This window comes from Dreissena polymorpha, chromosome 3 (genome assembly GCF_020536995.1).
Source record: "Dreissena polymorpha isolate Duluth1 chromosome 3, UMN_Dpol_1.0, whole genome shotgun sequence".
Classification (NCBI taxonomy): Eukaryota; Metazoa; Mollusca; class Bivalvia; order Myida; family Dreissenidae; genus Dreissena; species Dreissena polymorpha.
Window position 1 is genome coordinate 102,487,481 of NC_068357.1, and position 25,530 is coordinate 102,513,010.

Below are 25,530 nucleotides of genomic sequence, written 5' to 3' on the forward strand. Positions count from 1 at the left end.
TTCCATGACACATTCGAAGAATTAAGCAATGGAGCCATGGATATCGGTATAATGGCAAAGCGGACCATATTGATATACAGCGTGGAATAAATGTTGAAAGAAAATGAAGACTTAAATGGTCTTTCATCATTCGTAACGCCGATTAACTGGGCCAGTTAAGCTAACAGTCATTTTTTTTATCAAGTTTTTTACGTGACTTCGTGGTTCAGACTTAAAACGAGACTATGCGACTTTGTCAACTATTTATGAATTTATATAAAATGTGTAAAAAAAACTTATTATACACATACATGTATTGCAATGTAAATAAAAATAAAAGTTAAGAAGAACATGTGTCGAAAAATGCGAATAAGCCAGGTATTTAATTCTGAAATCGAAAATGTCTGTACAGTCGAATTCGCAAGCATGTATATCATGCATGTACGATGTGAATCTTAATTTAGTTAAAAATTTATACGGATCAATTTAATTTCCTGCAACGATATCTATTCATACGACACACGAACGCCAACTCCGATCCTAATAAAAAAGACGAATGCTTCTGTTATTGTAGGAAAATATGTACGAAATATCTTAGTCACAATCGGCTCGGGGCGCTAATTTGTCTTTGCTGCATTTTATGAAATTCGTCTTCAATGTATAATTTGTCTTGCCTATTTTGTGTTATTGAAACATATGTAAAGTCTCGCGTTAAATATATGTGTGAATTGTAAACAAATGTATATTATCGGTTAAGTTGCATACGTTCGATAAAAAAATAGCTTGTAAAATAAAACGTATTTGGTTCTGACGCTTACAGACAGTTAACTGGTCGTACAAGTTTTGAGAAATCTGGTCCAAAAACCTATTTCGATAGCTCATTGACTTGCTCTTGTTCGTTAATGCATTATTCGTATCCATTTTCACAATTTCAGGAAATGAATTCGACTGTTTCTTGATGTTGGGAATTACATTGTGTATATCAATATTCAATAGCTTTTGCTCGATGTTATGTATGGTGGGATGAAATTCACACAAGCAATAATTCTTTTCGTGTTTCCTAGAATCATGACACCAAGAATTGTATGAACACTGTATTGTAAGTACAAAATTTTCGGTGTATATCCGTTTATTACATTATGGAATAAAATGTCAATTCCATTCATTTCTTAACCTTTTTTATAACAACAAAGACGGCATTCATCAGATCACATATTTAATTGATTAAGATGGATCATGCAATTGTTTATTATAGCTCCGTTATTATTTTTGTGTTGCATTAATTAGAGTAGTATTTATCATTATAAACGAGTATCATGAAATATGTTGTACATAAGGTAGCAAATTCGTTAAAACGTACATTTACATAAAATCCTACCAATCACACAATACTGTAAAAAGAACGTAATAACATAAAGTATTAAACAAAAATATCAGAAAATGTCAAGTTATGACGACAACAGAGTACTAGAGTCGTGCAATTATCATGGCATCCAAAATCTCTCCTTTCTGAACTTCCTGTTTGTCACGTGACCTTGGCGGAAGTAGAAGCAATGCATTAGCAGAATTCACGCTCAGCAGACGACTGCTGATCTGGTTCCCTGTACTAAACGCTTCGGGTAGGCCTGAATCGGGAAACCATTTTAACACCACGCGGTGGTATTCCGGTCTGGGATCAAGTTGCAGTGTTTCTGAAGCCTATGAAACAAATATATTATTCGTAGGACTGTCTTTGGGGTAAATAATTGACGGTTTGTTAAAGAGGCATTTTCATGTTTTGATTAATTGACAAAATTAAAACAATGTTTCAGATTCGCAAATTTTCGTTTTAGTTATGACATTTGTGAGGAAATAGTAATACTGAACATTTACCATTTAAAAACCTGAAAATTATAAAGCGTTGCAACGCGAAACGATTGAATAATTTGAAGACTTTTGCGGTGTTGTTATATTTTGGGATACTACGATGATTGCTTATATAAAGTATAAAATACATAGCTCATAGTATGAGCACGGATGGCCGAGTGGTCTAAGCGAAATACTGTTACGCAGTGGTCAGTGGTTCGAGCCAAGTTCAGGGTTACTTTTTTTTTCTTTAATATTATTCATGGTTTTTACTGGAGCTTTTTAGATTAAATTTATACATTTATCAATATAAAACTTGTAAACTTCAATACATGCCGAAATCTGTGAAAAGGCCCCTTTAAAGAAATAATAATAATACAATAATTAGAAGATAAGTATTGATTGAAAGCATCAAAGGGCGTCGGGAATTTCAGTGTAAAAGGCACTCAATGAAGTTACATGGAACGATATTTTTTCTACTGTAAATATTTATATATTGGCCGATTATTTTAAACAAAATAGAAAAAGATACTGGTATAACCATTATCTATGATTTTGTGTTATAACCCTAAAATAACCATTATTTATGATGTTGTGTTATAACCCCCAAATAACCATTATCTATGATTTTGTGTTGTTACTCCCAAATATTTCATAGTTCATTTTATTTACATTGGTTTCCTTTTCTTACTGGTATCCGTGTGCAGTTTTCATTAATGGAACAGAACTGTGTAGGTTTTAAAAAATCTGCTTCATCTTGTAAGCGTAATATTATATTTTTCTCAACTTCAAGGGGAGATGATTCTGAACTTATTCTTACGTTACTCATTTACGATATGGGTTGAGTACTCATTGATATGAAAACACTGTAAAAGTTTGAAAAAAAATGAATGAAAACTTTAAATTGAATAAAGAAGCTGCATTTCACAATACTTTGAAATTCAGTAAAAGATCATAATAGATTTATTGCTCCGATATTCATCATTTTCAATAGGGTTCGAGTAATACTGATATAAAAACACTTAACAAGTGAAAGATTCAGACGAAAGTTGTGAAATCTTTTAAACAAGTGGAAATTGTTTATTTTGTCAAATTTAATAGAAAAAATTCTGGACTTATTGTCCCGATGTTTCTCATTTTAATGAGGTAAAAATGCTCATTGATATGAAGACACTGTAAGTTTGAAAAGAATCTGATGAAAATGTTGACATAATGACCTAACCAAGCAGTTTTTCACTTTTATTTTTAAATTCAAAGAGACATAATTCTGGACTTATGGTCCGATATTGCTCATATAGAGTTTGGGTTGGGTCCTCATTGATAAAAAAAAACTGTGAAAGTTTGGGAACAATCGGATGAAAATTGTGGACTTCGAACAAGGTTTTCAAAATTTCTCAAATTCTAAGGAAGATAACTATGGACGTAATGGTCGGATAATGCTAAAGGGCCCATACCACCTCGATAGTAATACGTGTCGCGCTTCGCGCTCTATATGTGGTTCTTAAAAAAACTCCGAGGAGTGCTTGACTCTAGGGAAACGGGTTGCTGGGGAACAGCTCCTCCTTGATAAGCGGCTGCTTCTTTTATCGCAACTCATTGTTGCAATCAATAATAGGTGTCGCGCTTCGCGCTCTATATATGTGGTAGGGATAGGCCTATGATAGACAACCATAAACATACATGGGTACTAGATGTGTTGTTTGCATTTATTTGTTAATATAAAAACACGTGTATTTTTATAAGATATTTAAGTGATGTAAGAAATTTTAATTAACCTTGCATCAATTAATTTTCATAAAAATGTCCAATTGTAGTAAAATGGATTTTAAAATGTCTACATAAAATAAAGCTTTATTATATTTATTAACATGACTGAAAAATTTGTCAGCCGCCGAGCTGTTCCGTTCGTGCCGGAACCCGGGATTGAACCGGGGGCCTTTAAATGACTGTTGCGTAAACAACTTCAGTCTTATGCTCTCGCAACTGAGCTATTCCGGCTGAAATTCACTTATGTACAGCTATTTGGTGAAGTTGTGTATAGCGATCGTTATTATATGTCTGTTAATAAACTAATACATTGTACGTTTTCGTACCACTACGCCTTCCAATAAACGTGCTTGTGCGATAGGTCGTCAAATATCGTACTACATTGATTCTCCACTAAATAAGCAAATTAGAAAAACCACAAAATAAATATATTTTGATTATGTTTTGTTTTTATACAAAACATCATTTGTTTTTATACAAAACCAGAAAGTTTCGCGTATTTGTCCAGTCCCTGTGATCTTTTTTTCCTGTGATAAGTTGTGGATCAGTTATTAATTAAAACAATTAGCTTTGCATTATTGGCAATAAATGTTATAATAAATATCGGCACAAATGCAGTACTTATTTACACTTATTTACACAAAAAATCACCACTATGCAAGATATTCTTAAAACAAAAATATATTCATTGATCAGTAAAATAACTTCTCCTGCCATAAGCGAAAAAAATGCATAACATACTAGTCGCCGCCCTCCAGGGCGACGCCAATAACTTTTGAAGAAGTTTTTATTCATTCTCTTTTAAAGCGTGACTAATCCGACCTTTGTTTTGAAAAACCTAAATTTAAGGTCAGTTTACTTTGATACATGCACTTTTATAAACAAATATGTTCAGGAACAGAAATGTCAAAACATTGAAAACTGTTTTATAATTCAGCGCTTTTTATAATACCTTCGCTTTGACAATCGTTCTTTGGGGTATTGCATTTCCCGCCATTTTATTCACAGCCGGGATAACGTACAAGTTACATGTCACAATAGCGGACACTGGATTGCCGGGTAGACCGAAAAACATCTTCTCCACTCTATTATAGTTGACAGTCGCAAACGTTGTAGGTTTTCTAAGAAGGAAGGAAAACGAAACAACCGCACTGAAGGATATTAATACTTGATAGACGATTTTTTCTCGGCAATTTTTTAAATGGCATATAGGTACTTATGATCAGTTATTGCTGGAAACACCCATGTTACTCTTAACACTATATCGGTTTATCAATGACATTTAGGTTAAGCACAACACAAGTCACACTCCTATGATAAAATGAGTAATTTATGTCAAAAAAGACAAATACAATTAACCTTAAGTTTAAGAATATTTTTTATCGCAAGACAAACTACGCCTTATTTTCTTCAATATGCCAACTTTTCAGACGACAAAACGTTGTCATTTAAATTCCGTGAAAATGCTGTACGACACACGGATAAATTGTGTTACCCGGGCTTCATGTGAACTCGTCCAAAGTGAACGGTGGCGCCGAGATCCTTCTCAAGCACGTGCCTCATTAGATCCTGTAAAAAATTATATCATTCACAGTTTGAAAACCATCGTACAGACGTATTCCCCAAAACCATCGAACAGACGTATTCCCCAAAACCATCGAACAGACGTATTCCCCAAAACCATTGAACAGACGTATTCCCCAAAACCATCGAACAGACGTATTCCCCAAAACCATCGTACAGACGTATTCCCCAAAACCATCGAACAGACGTATTCCCCAAAACCATCGAACAGACGTATTCCCCAAAACCATCGAACAGACGTATTCCCCAAAACCATTGAACAGACGTATTCCCCAAAACCATCGAACAGACGTATTCCCCAAAACCATCGTACAGACGTATTCCCCAAAACCATCGTACAGACGTATTCCCCAAAACCATCGAACAGACGTATTCCCCAAAACCATCGAACAGACGTATTCCCCAAAACCATCGAACAGACGTATTCCCCAAAACCATCGAACAGACGTATTCTCAAAAACCATCGAACAGACGTATTCCCCAAAACCATCGAACAGACGTATTCCCCAAAACCATCGAACAGACGTATTCCCCAAAGCCATCGAACAGACGTATTCCCAACAAACACGTTGAAATATGGTCCTTGCATCGACGTTGAAAAACGGATACACATGTATATCAGTCACGTGCTTGTAAAACAGGTAATGTTCGTGGTTATTATACCTTCGTAAGCGTATTTGAATAATTTTAATAATTCTTTTAATGTAATAACCTTCCGAACACTGGAAGTTTGAAATACATGTTTTCTGACTGTGAGTTCATACAGTTGGAAGTTTCTATTGTTTTGCGTGACAGACATGTACATTTTCTGGTACATTTTTGCAGCATTCAAAACTTAAAACTCAAGCGCTTTTAATAATAATTTACATTATTCAGATCAGTGTTGTGATCATTAAAACGTAAAAGAAGAGTAAACACAAGCAAAGCTACAAGTCAATACATATCTGCATTAAAACATCACGCTCCGTACCTTTTCTCCCATAGAGACGCCGCCACTGGTAACGATTATGTCCGCCTGGTCAAGTCCTTTCTTCAGTAACGCCAGAAGAGCATCCGGGCTGAAATGAGGAGAACAACCGGAATATAAATAATCAGAAGCCTAATAACAGCTGCCTCTAAAGTTTGTCCTGTCCCCCTTTTGTTTTATTTCTTTAATCCCGTAAGCACTCAGCAAAAGTTATGAATGGACTCATTTAAGTTTATATCCCTGTGCATACTGTCCCTGGATTAAAGAATATCCAATCTCGAAGTGCGCTAAATATTTTGGCTACAATTTTCGCTGATTGTCCACTATTTCATCGTTATTCATCGCGATGGGCACTGAATAAGTATTTTTGCTAAATTCAATCTTACATCTTTTTGATTCGGAAGATATTTACTCCATGCATTTTAAAGACTCTTTTTGTCAGAGCAAACATTACAAACGGACGCAAAACATATAAACATTTCAACAAAATCGCAGTGGCTCAAACTTTCGTAGTGTCAATCTTTTCAGCACTGATGAGATCAAATAAATAAAATAAACGTATGTGAATAGTTTGACTTGTTCACTTTTAATTTACAATTATCTTGATTAAGTGCTCAGTAGCTTGCAAACTCATCTCTGTAGAGTGACCTAAAGTAAGGAGCCTTTTTTTCAAAACGTTAACAAAACTTTAATTATACACACATTTAGTGAAAGTACTCGAAAGAATGTTTATCAGATACAAGATAAGAATAGAGTTTACGATATTCTTTACCAAAAAAGCTTATTATGTACCCCATTTAATATATATTTATCAATTATAACAGATCATAAACCGCATCTAAGGCCCATGTAACACGTACGTGTCCTCAGCGATACCCAGATCCACGTACTGGTACCCGTGTTCTCGCAGTGCAGCCATCAGTGTTGTCCGATTACTGTCGCGTATCTTGCCGGGCACCAGTCTTTCTCCCGGTTCCGCCAGCTAAAACAATCAATAGAGAAAAAAAATCATCCTCGTGCTAGTGAAATCTGGGGTGGTTGAATAACTGAATACAGAAAATAATTGAAATCTCAACAGCTGCCCTTCGGCTCGTGTGCTACGTTTTGTTAATTAAATCTGGAGCTTTATGTATTTTACTTAAACATACGGTCATTAAAGTGTTATAAAAAATCCGCTGTTTAATTATCCATTTTGATTAGAATAATGTGACATTCGTTAAACGGCTTCTTAAGTGGTGCAAGTTCAGTGAATATTGTAAATATAAAAGTACTATCCTGTATCCCAACGTGCGGTGGCAGTAATGAACCGTGCAACGAATTTCTTTTCCCAACATCAACGTTGTTTTAAGTAAAAAGGTCTCTATCATATTTTATATCACGTTTTCTTGTTTATGACCATGTTCTCATTTAATTTTATTAACCTAATATGAAAAGCTTAACACCTTAGATGAAAAAATACAAAGTAAGCATTTGACATGGCCAATGAAAAACGAGTATCATGTACGAGGTAAGATCAGTTTCATTATTCATCGTGGCGAGGTGTTCGTCAGCTTAAATAATTTTATATAAAAACCTCGTTCCCCGTGGACATGATGCCGACAATCGGTTGTTTGTGACACTTAATCTCTGTGACCCCTACTGTTGCTAGGATACCGAGTTCTGAAGGTCCTAGATGCTGACCTTGACTGAGCACCTTCTGATCCTTCGCTATGTCGGAACCTATTTCTCTGAATAATACACGCATATATTTTAAATGAGAATACATGAGAATGGCCCTTTCAATAGGGGTGACACTATAATAAAAAACACACTCTACCTTCACCTTTTGTGCATAACACCTACTGCATATCAGACTAGGCTGAGTATACCTACAAGACTTTGATAATTCCCTTCACGTGAGAAGGGTCAATGTCTTCTGATATTATTAACTCATTCATTAAAGAGCAAGCAGTTGATTACGAATAACTAATACACCTTGTAACATACGTTTATCATTATCATAAATATTATTAATGTTGTTCAATTGCAGTCATCAAAATAATGCAGATGTACTATTTCATAACAAATTATTGCAAACACAGAATATGTGACAATCACAAAAATGTGTGAATCCAATTTAAGTCAGGTATATTATTTCTAATGTCTGTGTTGCAAAACAATTTTACGTTGTATACATGACAAATGCATGTTCCCAATTTTTCTCAGACATGACGTCACTCAATGACGTCATGGCACAAACCGGATGTCCTGTCCCATAGACGGCGCCACCATGACCTTGATCTCGAGCTCCGTTTTTCCGTCGTCGTCGGCTTTCACGAGCAGCGTGTCCTCAACCTGGACAACGGCGTCGGCTCCGTCGGGTACTGGTGCCCCGGTGTTTATACGGACACAGTAGCCGTGCACAACCTTGCCACCAGGCTGCGAGCAGATGTAGGTATTCAATAAGCTTTGGAAATTCTCAACATTAAATCCATAAAAAATATGACATGGAAAATCATAATATTTCTATTAAGCCGAGTTTTATTTTTGTTTGATAAGACGACCTTTTAAATACCCAATTATGACAGCCATGTGTGTATACTTTATATCTGGAAACTTCACAAGATTTCAAGTCCAATTTAAAAGGAAAACATGTAATTTTATGAATTAAACAAGTACAATGTCGCCCATATATATATATATTTCAATTCACTAGACATTTAAAACTTCCACAAAACGACGACGATTTGTTTTTGATAACACAGGCCTTCGTAGCTTTCGACCTCTCGGTTTTCTTCAGCGGCATTTATTTGTGAAGCATATATAATTATATATATTTGATTTAACTTTTTGGTATATTTTGTATTCCAAATGGACAATTTTGATGATTTTGGGAGGGTGTAGCAACTGAGGGGGGGGGGGGGGGGAGCAACAAATGCCGAATGTCTGTGGTTGATAATATAAATATGTTCTTACCTTGTCCCCAGCTGTTGACGCACTGGACACAAATCGGGTACCAGCGCTGTCGGCAGCTATGTAAAGATGCACAAACATAAGCATGATCATAAACGCACTAACTGGAAACTTGTCGTGTTACCTGTTTATGTGTTTATACCAAGCTTGTGTATTTCTAGAAAACTATATATTATATATGTACATCTGATATAAACAAACTCACAACTAACAACAAGTTTTTACAGTTACATCACTTTAAATCTGTGGCGCGTTAAAACAAGTGTCTTTCGTAAGGGTTTTCGTAACAAATGTCATCAGGACATGTCATTTTGTTTGTAAAAATGTCTTAATTTAAAACTGCATTTACTTAAAATACATATGATGCATAAGTTAAGCCATTCTTCGCAACGCAAACGTTTGACTCTTTCTTGAAAAAACTATTTTATAATAAAATAATACCGATGACGGCATATCCGTCTTTGATTGAGGCCGGGAATGGCGGCAGTGGTTCCGCTGCGTAGACGTCTTCCGCAAGGTAGCGTCCCAGAGCGTCTGAAAGTAAACGTTTCTAAGTAGTTTAGAATTTTGAAGTGATAACAAATGTATTTGAAGTAGGAAGTATTATTTCAAATTTTAAAGATGGAATAGCGCTTTCAGATAGTACTTACAATAGTGGATAATTAACTTTCGGAGAAAATTTATGAGGACTAAACATGTTAGGGCATTATCAATATCTCGATTGCATCAATATAGCTAAACATAGTTGCCTTTACGTAATTTGTAATGTTAGCTGAAGCAAAATGTATAATAGCAAATACGTCGTAGTGCAGCTTGATGGCCAATGATTAGAACGGGAACGAAAATGATGCTGATCGGCGACGGACTGACCACTAGTAGCATGGAAACTAATAAATACCACCATCTTCGATTGGGTTGCAAAGGCAGAACGTATACGATTTCATCAAAGCCTGAATACATGGCCGCTTTTATACTTAAGACAACACAAAATTGTAAACCAAACTGATGTCCACTGCTCGCCCATTTACCAGTAAACCGCACGGTTTCCACGGGTAATATGTGAGCGTGGTCAAGCACGTGCTTCACCGCCTCGGCCACTGTGATCATTGGATAGGGCGACTCACGGGGCCGGTACGCCACCTTGCTGACGTCAACCTGGCCTGAAAACAGTGAATAACTAATACAGTATCCGCGCCGGTAACGACGAGGTTTCGTTAAAAGTGTGGGGAACAATATCGAACGTTTATGTTGAAGGGAGGAAAATGTTATTCTGGCCATTTTTTTATTTTGAGGGTAATAATTCATAAGTCTTTAGGCGAGTTGACTAGTGAAGAACCAGGACGATGTTTTGTGCCGACAAACATTGTCATCATGTTTCATGAGAATCGGAGACCAGACATCGTCCTGTACGCTGCCCTGCCGCTCGGTAAAAGTGTTCTGATAAAACGTCCCGGTTTTTAAGGACGAAATAAAGCGAGCAGAGATACCGTCGCAATATAAATGTGGCGATATTATATTATTAAGGGAGCCTTTAACTTTTCGTTTATAAAGGAGAACTGTCTATAACACAAAAAAGGAATTAACACATGTATTCCGAAATAAAACAGACCAAAACAGATTGTTTTTTAATTGAAGACCAGTTGAATATTGTATATAAATTTGCCTCTGGAACTAATGCTGCAAGACTTAAGTCCGTTTTGGATCAACTGATAAATGAACATCAAACAGGTTTTGTAAAGGGAGTAAAACAATCGCCTCGTATATGATATTATAAATTTTACTTAAAAACATAATGTTCCTGAATTATTGATGATGATATACTTTGAAAAAGCATTTGATTGTTTTTTTTAAACGCTAATTTGTAATTTTGGCCCCAGTTCCCAGTTTCATCAACTGTATATCATTTTTAACCATTATACTTCTTCTGTTGTGCAGTTGAATAGTTTTCTTTCCGAATTCTTTAACATGGGTCGAGGCTGCAGACAGGGGGATCCCATAAGTCCATATTTATTCATTTTATGTTCTGAAATGGTATCTATTAAAATAGGAAAATAACAAGAATATCAAAGGTATTTGTATCAATGACATAGAATATAACATATCACAATTTGCAGATGATACAACACTACGGATTGATGGAGGTGAGGACACAGTTTATAAAACCCTCGATATCCTTCATCACTTTCGCAATTTTCTGGTTTAAAAGTTAATTTTGATAAAACCTATGTTATTTGGATAGGCTCCTTAAAATATAGCATTCGTTCGATAAAAAGAAATGGAAGTAAGATTGGGTAAACACTATTTGCTAACTACTTGGCTTACAGACAAACGTTTCATATTGACTTAGAAAACATGGTGTCCTTAAATTTTAATGATGAAGTACTTAAATTATATCAAATTATGAAATAGAAAAGAAAAGCGCTAACGCCAATTGGTAGAATATTAGATGTCAAATCTTTTTTAATACCGCATCTAACAAACTTATTTTTCACATGACCATGGCCTGTGGTTTATCAAAATGATCATAGCCAGAGTTCATCTTGTATCTATGGACATAAGTCCACAGGTATGTAATGAACCCTACTACATTTTGTATTCAAAAATTAGTACAGGAAAGAAATGATAATTATATCATTTAAAAACAAGAGCACCGCCTTGCGGGTGCAGACCGCTCATCTATTTTTCTTTTAAAGGTGAAGGGACCTATCTCAATACTTCAGTCACAAAGGAGGAAGGGGTGGGGTGGAGAGGGGTGTATAGTGTGGGTATGTGGTCATTTATTCGTTATCTTCAACAACAACAACAACAAAAAACTTTTTTTTTAGGGGGGGGGGGTATTCTTGGGTGGGATGGTTGGACGGTATTTAGTCATTTATTAGACGATCTAAAAAAATGAAAAAAAAATTGGGTGGGGGGGGGGGGGGATTCTGGGGTGGGGGCGTGGGAGATTGTTTGGGTGGAGTCTATTGTGGTATGTCAGGTAAGAGTTGTTATGTCAAAGTATCAATCAAAACTTATCATAAATAAAGAAGTTGTGGCAATTTTAGCAAAATTTAATAATTTGACATTGATAGTCAAGGTCATTCAAAGGTAAAGGTAAAATTCAACTTGCCAGGCACAGTATCCTCATGATAGTATGAAAGTATTTGAAGTTTGAAAGCAATAGCCTTGATACTTTAGAAGAAAAGTGGATCTAAACACAAAATTTAACCATATATTCAAAGTTACTAAGTAAAACAAGGGACAAAATTGTCACAAAACCAGGTTTACATTGTGAAAAAAAAATCTGATAAAGGGAGAAAACTCAAACTGAACTTTTGAAATGAACAAACAAAATTAACCCCCTTTGTAAGTTTGTTTTAAAAAAAAAACTATTTTTAGTCGTGACGACCTTGACATTGGAGATATTGACGTGTTTCTTTCGTGCGACACACCGTCCCATGATGGTGAACAAATGTGCCAAATGATTTTAAAATCTCACAATTAATGACATAGTTATGGCCAGGACAAGCTCATTTATGGCCATTTTTGACCTTTGAACTCAAAGTGTGACCTTGACATTGGAGATATCGACGTAATTATTTCGCGCGACACACCGTCCAATGATGGTGAACAAATGTGCCAAATGATTTTAAAATCTGTCAATGAACGACATAGTTATGGCCCGGACAAGCTTGTTCCGCCAGCCCGCCAGCCAGCCAGCCAGCCCGCCAGCCAGCCCGCCCGCATTCGCCAATCTAATAACCAGTTTTTTCCTTCGGAAAACCTGGTTAAAAAGGGCCAAAATTCCGTCAAAATGACAACCAGAGTTATGTAACTTTGCCTGCACAATCCCCTTAAGAAAGTTAGTAATTGTTGCAAGTATGAAAGCAATAGCTTTGATACTTTAGGAATAAAGTAGACCTAAACACAAAACTTAACCAAATTTTCAATTTTCTAAGTATAAAAAGGGCACATAATTCTGTCAAAATGCACGCCAGAGTTATCTAACTTTGCCTTCCCAGTCCCCTCATGATAGTAAGTAAGTGTACCAAGTTTGAATGCAATAGCATTGATACTTTCTGAGAAAAGTGGACCTAAACACAAAACTTAACCGGACGCCGACGCCGACGCAGACGCCAAGGTGATGACAATAGCTCATAATTTTTTTTTTTTAAATAGATGAGCTAAACAACCTTTGACAAATCAATCATTTGAGTTATAAATAATCAAACTAAAAAATCGGTACAGTAACTGTGAAAAGAACTTAAAATTCTTGGTAAGGAAATATATAATCTTAGATTTATAATTATATAAATTACTTCCCTTGAAAATAATTGTCTCTAACAAATCTCTATTTTTAGTAGCAAATAATTAAAAGCCACTACCATGACTGTAGATTCACCACTCAAAATGTGCAGCTCCATGAGATACACGTGCATGCCAAATATCAAGTTGCTATGTTCAATATTGAATAATTATCTCCCTTTTAGGCTTATTACTTCCCTTGGATTTGTATTTTTGACCTTAGACCTTGAAGGATGACCTTGGCCTTTTACCACGATGTGGTTGTCAGCCTACTGCGCCGCTTTGATTTATTTAACAAAAATATATGATTTGGCAGGTCAGATAATTATGTCCATTTAAAGCTTATTACTTCGCTTGTATTTGTTTTTTCGACCCCGTGACCTAGTTTTTGACCCGGCATGACCCATATTCGAACTTGACCTAGATATTGTCTAGATACAACTTCTGACCAAGTTTCGTAACGATCGGATGAAAACTATTTTAAATAGAGAGCGGACACGAAAAGTGTGACAGACAGACAGACTTACAGACAGACGGACAGTGCGAAAACTATATACCCCCTTTTCTTCGAAAGGGGGCATAAAAAGCCTCTACTAAAAGTTCGTGGAATTTGGTGGAATCCCTTGGTTATATTGATTTACCTTCATAACTAGTAGAACCTTTGTGTTATATGTGTATAACTTGGCATGCATTATTGTAAAATCTACCTAATCATCAACCTAAATGTATGTAAAAATAATAGTACTTTATGCAATGTATCTTATCCATAATGTGTATATGTTATATAGAATAGCAAGTATATAGGATTATTTAATCAAATATCATTATAATATTTTACATAGATATGGATTGAAATAATTAAAGTCATTAAATAAGTTTACCCTAATTAATTAATGATAATAAGTTTAGGTCGATTATAATTACATATGATGATGATTGTTTTATTGTAAAAAATCAATTTATTAAATATATAAAGCACACATTTAACATAAGATTAAGACAAAATATGTAAGTGTTTAACGTCATTTCATTTTTTGCGAATTTTTACATTTTTTGGCGCCATTTTAAATAACGCCATTTATGACGTCATCATGTACAACGTCATTTGACGTTTAAAAACATTTTACTTTGTTATTTAAATTGTGCAGTCAAAAGATGTAAAAATGTAGTTAACATATAGTTTCCAATGTTTTGATAAAGGCATTATGCCGAAACGTCAATTAAAGGAGTATAATCAGAGAGTTATAGATGTTTTTTTATGCAAATATACATTGCATATTGGCGAATAAAATGTATTTAAAAATATATTAGTGGACGTCTAAAATCCGTCAAACTGCACTTACAAATAAATTAATAAAGAAATAATTATCTTGAACCCTAAATGCAATCACATCCTACATCTGCGTGTAAGCTGTCTTCAAAGACGCTACAGCATAAAACATCCTTGACACTAACGTTATTGCGCGGAAACACTTTTATATAACTTTAGTTATTTCTATTTTGGGTGAGTAGTAAACATCGGACTTTTCGGTGAACATACGAGCTAAATAGTATCGAAACTCAATATATCCTCATATCCCACATTTTTGCAATATCCGACTCAATAAAATCCCATTAGTAATATCGTTAATGTTGCGATTTTGTACTTAATTCAATAGTGAAGAGGATACAGAGTAATAAAACAATGATAATACCGCCATGTCTAATTTTAGTATTTGTTGGGCGGCAGCTAATTTCATCATGTAATGTTTAATAATGCTTATTTAATTTCCATTTATGCTAGAATCTGTGCCATATCGAGACGTGTATGACCATCGGAATGAATGCATAAAACTGATAACGGAGAATGCGGCTTACTTGAACCGTGATGGTGACCATGTGAACAATGATGCCCTCTGCTTTTCAAAGCAGTATCACGTGATACGCTGGGGTTATCCAGCTCTGTCGGTTCCGTTGAAATCGGTTTGGCAACCTGAAACATATAAAGCTGTGAAATGATGCGCGACAAAATGTTGACAACAATGTGTACATTATATATTTTTCGAACGTCGTTTGAGACGACCTCCAAATGATCTGTACTACATTTAGGTTATTAATCAATTCATTTTATTAGTAGTTAAGTCAGCTTATATGATATAACTATGTTTTTCATGACCCCGATGAAAACAGAATAATCCACACTACTATAAACGATCAGACGATAATACAAAGGTCACTTGTTCAACTAGTATGCAATCGTAGGATATCTTCCAAAAAGATTGCATATAATCTTAATATATACAACAGACTATATGTGTTATGTCTACAGAATACAACAAACTGAGGATTTGAAAGGTCAAAGAGAGAAGAAAATATTGGTGTGCAACTTAACATGAGACCTCTAACGAATGTTGCTGGCCACAGACACGAGTTGTCAAGTCTAGGTGAAACCTTTAGCAACTGATTTCGTCAAATGTTAGGGAGATCACAAGCAAAACATGGTGCAAGGCTTAGCTAAGAGAGGCTTGAAACAAATGATGGTGCAATATCTGGCGGAAATTACAAACAAAAGATGATGCGCAGTTTATGGAAGAGATACAATTAAGTATCATGGTGCCATATCTTAGTATTTAACACACAACATATGATGCGAAGCTTATCTAAGAAAGACTTGATGTCATATCTGAGGGCGATAACAAACACAAGATGATGCAAAGCGTGGTTATTAGATACTTTTAATCTATTGTTGTAGTATTATCTGAGCGGGATGATAAATAAAAACAGTCACAAGTTTATTTCAAGAAAAAAAAAACATTTATGAAATATATAAGTGTGCTCAGAAACAAATGATGATGTAAGGCCTATGGGAGAACGCGTGAAATAATTGTGTAGAGACTTAGGGGGAAACAACAGTGCACACATCTTGCACACAAACAAACGATGGAATAAAGCTAACAGGATTTAACAATGAAAGCCAAAGGAACTAGACTATTCTGAAAAAAATGCAAGCTGATTCATGAAGATTATTTTGGACCAAAAAAGTGACTTTTAACATGTTTTTTTATATTTGACCTTGTGACTTAGTTTTTGAGATCATATGACCCAGCTTCAATCTCTGGCAAAATTTCATTGGGACAAATGTTCTGACCACGTTTCATGAAGATTGGCCAATAAATGTGGCTAATATAGTGTCAACAAGTTTTCACTAAAGCCATATAAGGACAACTGCCCCCCCCCCTGGCGGCCATGTTTTTCAACAAAACATAACCATTTTAAAACTCACTCAAGCTATTGTTATAACAAATGTTCAGATCAAGTTTCATAAAGATTGGATAATAAATGTGACTTCTAGAGTGTTAACAAGGTTTTGTAGTAAATAGCCATTTAAGGAAAAATGCCACGCCCCCTAGCGGCCATGTTTTTTAACTGATCTCAACCATTTTTGAACTTAGCCCAGATATTATTAGTCTAAATATTCTGACCAAGTTTCATGAGCATTGGACCACAAATGTGACTTCTAGAGTGTTAACAAGGCTTTACCATACAGTAAAGCCATATAAGGAAAACTGCCCCGCCCCATGGCGGCCATGTTTTTCATTCAACTGGAACCATTTTCGAACTCGTCCAAGATATTATTGGGACACATGTTTTGACCAAGTTTCATGAAGATTGGACTAAAAATGTGACTTCTAGAGTGTTAACAAGGTTTTACAATAGCCATATAAGGAAAACTCCCACGTCCCCTGGCGGCCATGTTTTTCAGACAACCGGAACCATTTTCGAACTCGTCCAAGATATTATTGGGACACATGTTCTGACAAAGTTTCATGAAGATTAGACTAAAAATGTGACTTCTAGAGTGTTAACAAGGTTTTACAAAAGCCATATAAGGAAAACTGCCACGCCCCCCTGGCGGCCATGTTTTTCAACCAACCGGAACCATTTTCGAACTCGTCCAAGATATTATTGGGACACATGTTCTGACAAAGTTTCATGAAGATCGGAAATAAATGTGACTTCTAGTGTTAACAAGGTTTGCTATATATAAAACTGCCACGTTCCCTGGCGGCCATGTTTTTCAATCAACCGGAACCATTTTCGAACTCTTCCAAGATATTATTGGGACACATGTTCTGAGTAAGTTTCATGAAGATTGGACAATAAATGTGGCCTCTATAGTGTTAACAAGGTAAATGTTGACGACACACGACGCACAACGCACGACGGACAAAAGGCGATCACAATAGCTCACTCACGTTATAAGCAATAAGCCTTGTTTATTTAATTATTAATAATATTTCGGTAAAACTGAAAATACTTTCAAATAGGTTAAGGGTTATGCACATGGTATAATTAAATCGAATAAATGTAACAAACACCTTTGCTAGTTTGTTTTATTCAAAACAGTTTATTTATTACAAACACCAACTAACACATATATTTAATCGGGAACAATATTTTTGGTCTCAGTTTTTTTCTTTTTTTTAAACAGCGTATCATAGATTTTCCAGAACTGGTTCCGCAAGTTATATCAGGAGATCACCTCGGCGCAATAACGTACCTCATAGGAACACACTGATAATAAAATTTGGAACCAGTCTATCAACAAAAATATGATGACGCGCATTTTTTAAATAAAATATAGTTAACACATGTTATAATAAAACATCATAAAATATATGGCACAATATAATAACACCAATACAAATATAGATAAACAATTTAGTAAATAATAACATGTGGAATTTGCAGTGTGTGGGTAAAACTTTTAGACTGAAAACAATTAGATAGAAATAAATGCCATGTGAAATGCAACAAAATCAAAGCTAAGGCATAGTTTCATGTTCAAAATAAGGCCCTCAACACGAACATAACAAAAGTATGCCCAAATAAAATTATTGTTGCAATGAAAATCAATACCAAAACACTTTGAGAGGACACGTGTTTTAAAAAAAAGATACAAGTCTTACAGCTTTTGTGGACGGATAATTCTACAAATTTAGCAAAAATGTAGTGTTCTTTGAGTTTTCAAATAAATGTATACCCCAGATGGTATTGACATGACATTCCATATTGTAAAAAACAACAACACACATTATTATGCATACATTATGAGATTCATACATATTTTCAGCAGTTTAAAAGTGTATATACGTATGTGTAAACATTAAATTCAACAAAATATAATATATCAGAGTGAGCCTTTTCTTGAGTATATGGAGTGATTGAAATGGACCCCAACAGGGCATAAAACATGTTTAACGAAATCAACATCAATATATTACTTTGAAGGCTTAATTTACTACAAAACATGCTTACACAATAGAAATGATATCTGAATATCAAATCACCTCACATGCATACCACATACTGTAAATCTCCGCAACATAAAATCTGATATACATCCCCTACCATGCAAATACATAAGGCCACACGTATCCCCTTGGTCCATATTATTTCTCTTATTTTTCTAACATGTCATACCATAAAATTACCATTAAAAAGGCAAATCTGTTGAAAATGTGCATAGCAAAATATTAAACTATTAAAAAGGTTGCCTTTAAGTGTTTGAAAAAGATCTCCTTTTTTTCTGATAATTCAAAATACAATTACATTCTTTAAAAAATTAAAATGTTATAACAACAGCCTTGACATAGGCTTTAACATTCACATAAGGAACTAATAACAACATATCTCCGTTGCCACATGACCAACAAATACAACAAGAGATGTGTTTGTCAAAAACACAATGCCCCTTATGCGCCACTTTGAATTATTTTTTTGACCTTTGACCTTGAAGGATGACCTTGACCTTTCACCACTCAAAATGTGCAGCTCCATGAGATACAAATGCATGCCAAATATCAAGTTGCTACGTTCAATATTGCAAAAGTTATGAAGAAGGTTAAAGTTGTGGTTAAAGTTTTTTTTGTTAGTTTTTTTTACCTTTGACCTTGAAGGATGACCTTGACCTTTCACCACTCAAAATGTTCAGCTCCATGAGTTACACATGCATGCCAAATATCAAGTTGCTACGTTCAATATTGCAAAAGTAATGAAGAAGGTTAAAGTTTGGGTTAAAGGTTTGGGACACACATACACATACAATGAGAGACAGGCCAAACACAATATACACATGCATGCCAAATATCAAGTTGCTACGTTCAATATTGCAAAAGTTATGAAGAAGGTTAAAGTTTTGGTAAAAGGTTTGGGACACACACACACATACAATGACAGACAGGCCAAACACAATATACCCCCGATCTTTCGATCCGGGGGCATAAAAACAACTACACAAAACTCATCCAACACAATTCACGTAACAAACATACCATTTCAAACATATCACATCAAATAACTCCCAGGTCATAAAACTACTTCCAATCAAACTAGCATGTTGGTGAATAATGTAAATATATACAACACATGACATGCAGATTAATAAAGAGAAAACACTTGCATTTATAGATACACTGTAGCACAATAAGCTTCTTCTAAATATGTTTGTTAAATCATATCTGCTTTGTATGCTTGTGTCAGTTTATAGAACATTTAATATATTTAATAAGATTAATATAAATAGATTTAAGCAAATGAAATCTTATGTGTATTGGTTTTTATACAGATAACACTACTTTTAAGACACTTGACTTACATGCATTAAATCCAGTTTTCCCAGAAAAAAGGTTCAAATCACCATGACTAATAATCATCAAGTGTTAATGCTAGTACACATATGACCTAATAATTCTGATATAAATATGGCATTCAATAAAACAAGAAAGACATTAAGGCCTGAAAAGCAGATAACATGAGATCAAAATGAATATGCAAAAAGCTTCAAAGAATTTTATTTCATAACTTGTTTAATACAAGACTTTTAACAGTTTTGTATAAACATGAAGTAATATAAATGGATTTGCATAAATTAAAGTGAGCATATTATTTTCTTTCATCATGTATTTTTTTGTGAGGCCAAAATGGCAAAACAAAAAGATTCTGCCAAAATGTATCACAGCCAAAACTAATTCGTCTATCATTACCTATATATATTAAAATTGTTCAGCAGTAGCAGTTTCGGCCAGCTTTTAAAAAGCAGTCCATATATTTTTGGGACAGATGAAAAACAGACAAACTGACAAACATACCGACAAACAAATAAAAACCACCACTTTGTGGGAACCAAAAATACTGCATCATAGAATGCTCAAGGCAGTATCGTCCATCCAGCAAAAGCCTTCAAACCGACCTGGCGAGCACCTCTGCACCATGAAATATTGCACTAAACTTCAAACAAATATCTATTGGAAAACATACCTTTCCAACCTGATGTTTTTTCATGCCAATAATATTGTACCTTTTTTAAATACACATATCAATATGAGATAAAAAATACTAAAAAGTCTTCTATAAAAACAACAACATAAATGGCACAACAACTTTAAAAAGACACATGTAATACAGTTTATATCATAAAGGAACAACTACAAAATGGACAATCATTATCAACTGTGTGAATAATTCAATGATGAGATGTGAAAAAGGATGAGATACACAAGTAAGAAGCTAAATGTTAAGGCATTTTGATTAGCATACATGCACTGAATCCTCACATCAAACAGCCTGACACCAGAAGCAAAACCTCAGCTTTAAATTCTGATTTCAATAAATGAATTATAATCCTATGAATAAAAAAATATACAAAATCACCTTCAGAAGCAAAGAATCTATTTTGTGTATGAGATAAATGTTTGTTATATACCAGAAAGAAAACATAGGCATTAAAAAAAGTAAAGATGCGAGTTAACGTCTAACTAAAAATATTGATTTGATTCAATCAGTGATAATATTGCACAAATCAGTTGATTGTTTAATATATAAAAACAAAGCTATATCTAAATGTCAAACACAAAATTGATATTGCAGGGGAAAGAACATGAACATGACCATGCAAAACAGCATAATATCAATAACACTTGCAAGATCTAAAAAAAAACTAAGTTTTGAGTTGAGTGACTGTTTCTCAGACCCTTAAGTTTGAAATTAAAAACTTAAGATTATACAAGATTTTTTTAATCCATTAAATAAATAAAATGTAAGGTCATAAATACCTCAACAACAATCTGAAAACAGCCATATGTATTTGTAAGGCAACAAAATAATTCTTGGAAACTTACAGACCATACTGGTCAACCAAAGAGACCTCTGCAATAAAACACCTTACTATAACAGTTTTAAATTTTAAACAATAATATCTTTCAAAACTTAAGATTATTGCCAAATAGAACTGTACAGAGCATCATCCTTCTTTCTCACAATAAATCTAATATATCTATTAGTTACCACCATTAAACAACTTATGAACTTTCCTCATCTAAAAATACATTTTATTGAAAGTTTTTGAGTATTATAAAATACATTATTACAGATTGAGTTAAGTATATCAAATTATAATACATAAGGGGGGAAATATTTTAAATGAACGGTCATAAAATCCTTTTTATCAAAAACTTCCATCAATATGCAATTGTAATTAACAATGATGTCAGCAGTATTTCTTTTGGAAAGATGACATTGTTGACATTACTTCCTAATATTATTAGACTTAGTTTTTTTTGTGCACACAAAGTAACCGTAGCATGGTTGCCCATCTTCATCTAATCCCATGGCCGGTACCCCTTTTACTCCTGGATTAGGAGTGTCCATCATCTGCAATTGGGACCCAGTTGCATCAATTGATGGTGCCCCATGGGAGACGGAAACCGGCATGAGGCTCGAGGCGCGAATCGGGTCTGTCATATCCGCCATCTTAGAAGGTAAATTGAAGTCGGCATGATTTAAAGAAATGTGTTGATTCTGCTGACGATTTACAGGAACACCCTGACTGAGGCATGTTGGTTGTGCAAAGGTAGATGTTGCAGCTAAATTGCTGTTACCCAAGTCGATGTTCTTGATTATATTAGTATCCCTCATCACAGATTGGAATGTTCTTGCTTGAATAGGGACAGCAGTAAATTGCAGACTAATGTCTCTGCCTGAATTTATTGACTGGAAACTAGTTCCCTGAAATGAGCTATAATTATTTGACGAGACTTCACTTGTATTACTGATATTTGCTTGACTATATGCTGGTCTGAGTGAACTCAAGGGCCCTGGTAAAGCCTGACTTATAGTTTTCCTACTGCTGTTGACAGTGGCACTATTCATTACTGCATTAACCAGTCTTTGAGACGGTAAATGTTTTGCATGGCTGCTGGCTGTATCCACAGAATGAGAGTTAAAATGAGAACTGCTGTCGGAATGTTGTGTAACCTTAAGATCAGCGTCGATGCTGTCTATGAAATGATCTTGAAGATCATGGTCAATAACGCTCAAGGCGTCTGAGATCATTACACTAGATGGTTCATTGAAAGATAAACTGAGAGGATCAACATTGGATGCATTTTGTGACTGCAAAGAATCAGCGTATTTATTGCCAAGTGTAGGCAAATTGGATGATATGGTGGTTGATGGCGTGGTGAATGCACTGGTGACAGGATCCATATGTGACATACAAGATGACGTTGGCTGATTGAAGGAATTACTGGATGTTAACATATCAAGGTTGTTATCATCGGATGAAGTAAAAGAAATCCTGTAAGAATCAACAAGCCTATCCATGGTGTTGACATGCGGCAATCCTAATTGCACCAGATTGCGGGTGTCAATATTAGAAACCATATTCTGGTTGTCAATGTGGTGCGATGATGACTGTGAGAGCTGTGACAGCTGGTAACTCTGAGATATCCCCGAGTCTTGGTCTTCATTATCCAGCTGATCATAATCTCCATCGTCATGCTGATAGCTGCTCTCCACGCTGGGAGAATCATATTCATATGAACCAACACTGAGGGGCTCGTTGCTATCGACGCTGTATATGCTGTAACCAACACTAGGAGGCTCTGTAAAGCAGACACTGGGAGGCTCAGTGTAACTCACACTGGGTGGATCCGTGTAGTCGCTGTATGGAACGCTAGGCGGATCACTGTACGTACTGAAGTGGTCGTCACTAGCAACGCTTGGTGGGTTATTGCACGATTCATTTTGCGTTTCCAAGCTCAGCACTGGAGGTGCTTCAATGCTTGGTCTGTCATTAGATTCTTCATTAACAAAATGCCCTCCTTTGGATAGATTCTCACGTGATTGCTCACTTTCTTTATTACTTGTATTACCGTTAGTCTCACTGAGAGAAGGAATATTTACGTGATGGCCTCTTTTTTGCTTATTCATCAAGAACCTCTTGATGCGCACAGATGATGGTATGATACGAGCCGCAGAGTCCCTGTATCTCCGCGATATAACTTGATATATGTCTGCCGCCCGCGATTTTGCAGCAAGCAGAATGATATCCCTTGTGTCTTCATCTAAGCGTTCTGGATCCCCGGTTGGCGGTCTCCATTCGATTCCAGAATCCACTGGAACATGGTTGCCAGAGAGCTGAATTCGCCACTGGTTGATATCGCTGAGGTACAGCTTCCAACACAGCATGAACGAGCAGTTATGTCGGTCCTGTTTATGACGTGGACCTGGGCATTCTGTGAACAACAGAAATTTAGAAAATATCATTTGGACTACTTTTCACAAAGCACTCTTTACCAATGCTTTACCTCAGAAAAAAGTTGACATAACATGTTTTGTAAGAAATCCAAGTATCTCTGCTTACAGAAGGATATTATAATAATTGCTTTAGCAGCATTTACCTGTCTAAAACATGTCAATGTACAAAAACCTAAATAGGAAAGAGACAGACACTTGAAGAAATTTATGACTTTAAGGAATTTTCAAAAGTTATCCTTCAGAAGACTGTGTGAAAAGGGGTCACAGACTGATATCTACAATACTCAATGTAATCTACGCAATCAAAAAAAAATTGTATAGATTATTATCTATAAAAGTCAACAAACATGTATTTTTATAAATTGTCATCTATAAATTCAATAAAAATGAGTTTTATTTATAAACAAATTCTACAATTTTGTTTCTATTTCTGTATTTGTTTAAATAACAAGCTTATTGTGGTATGACATAAACCAACTAGAGCTCTGCCATTATCATTTCGCATCACCCGCCGTCCAATGACTGTGAACAAAGTTAGTGCACCAAGTTATTTTAAAATTTCACAATGAATGACATAGTTATGGCCTGGACAAGCTCATTTATGGCCATTTTTGACTTTTGAACTATAAGTGTGTCCTTAACCTTGGAGATATTGAGGTCATTCTCATGACACACTGTCCAATGATTGTGAACAAATGTACAGAGTAATTTTAAAATCTCACAATGAATGACATAGTTATGACCCGAACAAGCTCATTTATGTCCATTGTTGACCTTTGAGCTCAAAGTGTGACCTTGACCTTGGAGATATTGAAATAATTCTTTTGCATGACACACCGTCCAATCATGGTGAACAAATGTGCCAAATGATTTTAAAATCTCACAATGAACGACATAGCTATGGCCCGGACAAGCTCATTTATAACTATTTTTGACCTTTGAACACAAAGTGTGACCTTGACCTTGGAGATATCAAAGCAATCTTTCGAATGACACACTGTCCAATGATTGTAAACAATTTAATGAGTAATTTTAACATCTCACAATGAATGACATAGTTTTGGCCCGGACAAGATCATTTATGGCCATTTTTGACCTTTGAACTCCAAGTGTGACCTTGACATTGCAGATATCAACATTATTCTTTCGCATGACACACTGTCCCATGATGGTGAACAAATGTGCCAAATGATTATAAAATCTCACAATGAACAACATAGTTATGGCCTGGAAAAGCTCATTTATGGGCAACTCCACGTGTGACCTTGACCTTGGAGATATCGGCGTACTTTTTTCGCATGACACACCATCCCATGATGGTGAACAAATGTACCAAGTCATTTTAAAATCTAACAAGAAACCGTCGGAGACAGGTGATGCTCCCCAAAGGTTTTATTTGTCACAATATTGCACTATATATTCAGACAAAAGGAAACGTCTTGAGGGGCATAACTTTGGACAAAATAATACGATGGATGGTTTAGCAACTTAAATTTTTTAAAGGGCCATAACTCTCTAAATAAATCATCTAACCAGAACCCACAAATAACATGCGCATCTCCTCAAGGTAG

At 35.2% G+C, this 25,530-nt stretch overlaps 1 protein-coding gene across 3 annotated transcripts in view; it reads right to left on the reverse strand.

Annotated features, from left to right (window-relative positions):
- Nucleotides 1-1,178: 1,178 nt before the first annotated feature.
- The window catches only part of LOC127872889 (gephyrin-like), a 54,064-nt gene continuing 29,712 nt past the window's right edge, over nt 1,179-25,530 (reverse strand). For 2 of the 3 annotated variants that reach the window (XM_052416373.1, XM_052416374.1), the window contains one exon: nt 17,741-23,937. In XM_052416373.1, the coding sequence (XP_052272333.1) occupies nt 21,947-23,937 (1,991 nt within the window). In that variant the 3' untranslated portion in view covers nt 17,741-21,946. Of the gene's footprint in view, nt 1,678-4,543; nt 4,713-5,086; nt 5,161-6,145; nt 6,234-7,002; nt 7,125-7,715; nt 7,870-8,381; nt 8,561-9,097; nt 9,154-9,535; nt 9,629-10,122; nt 10,255-15,238; nt 15,354-17,740; nt 23,938-25,530 lie in introns of those variants that run through there. The other variant, XM_052416375.1, reaches the window with a different exon arrangement.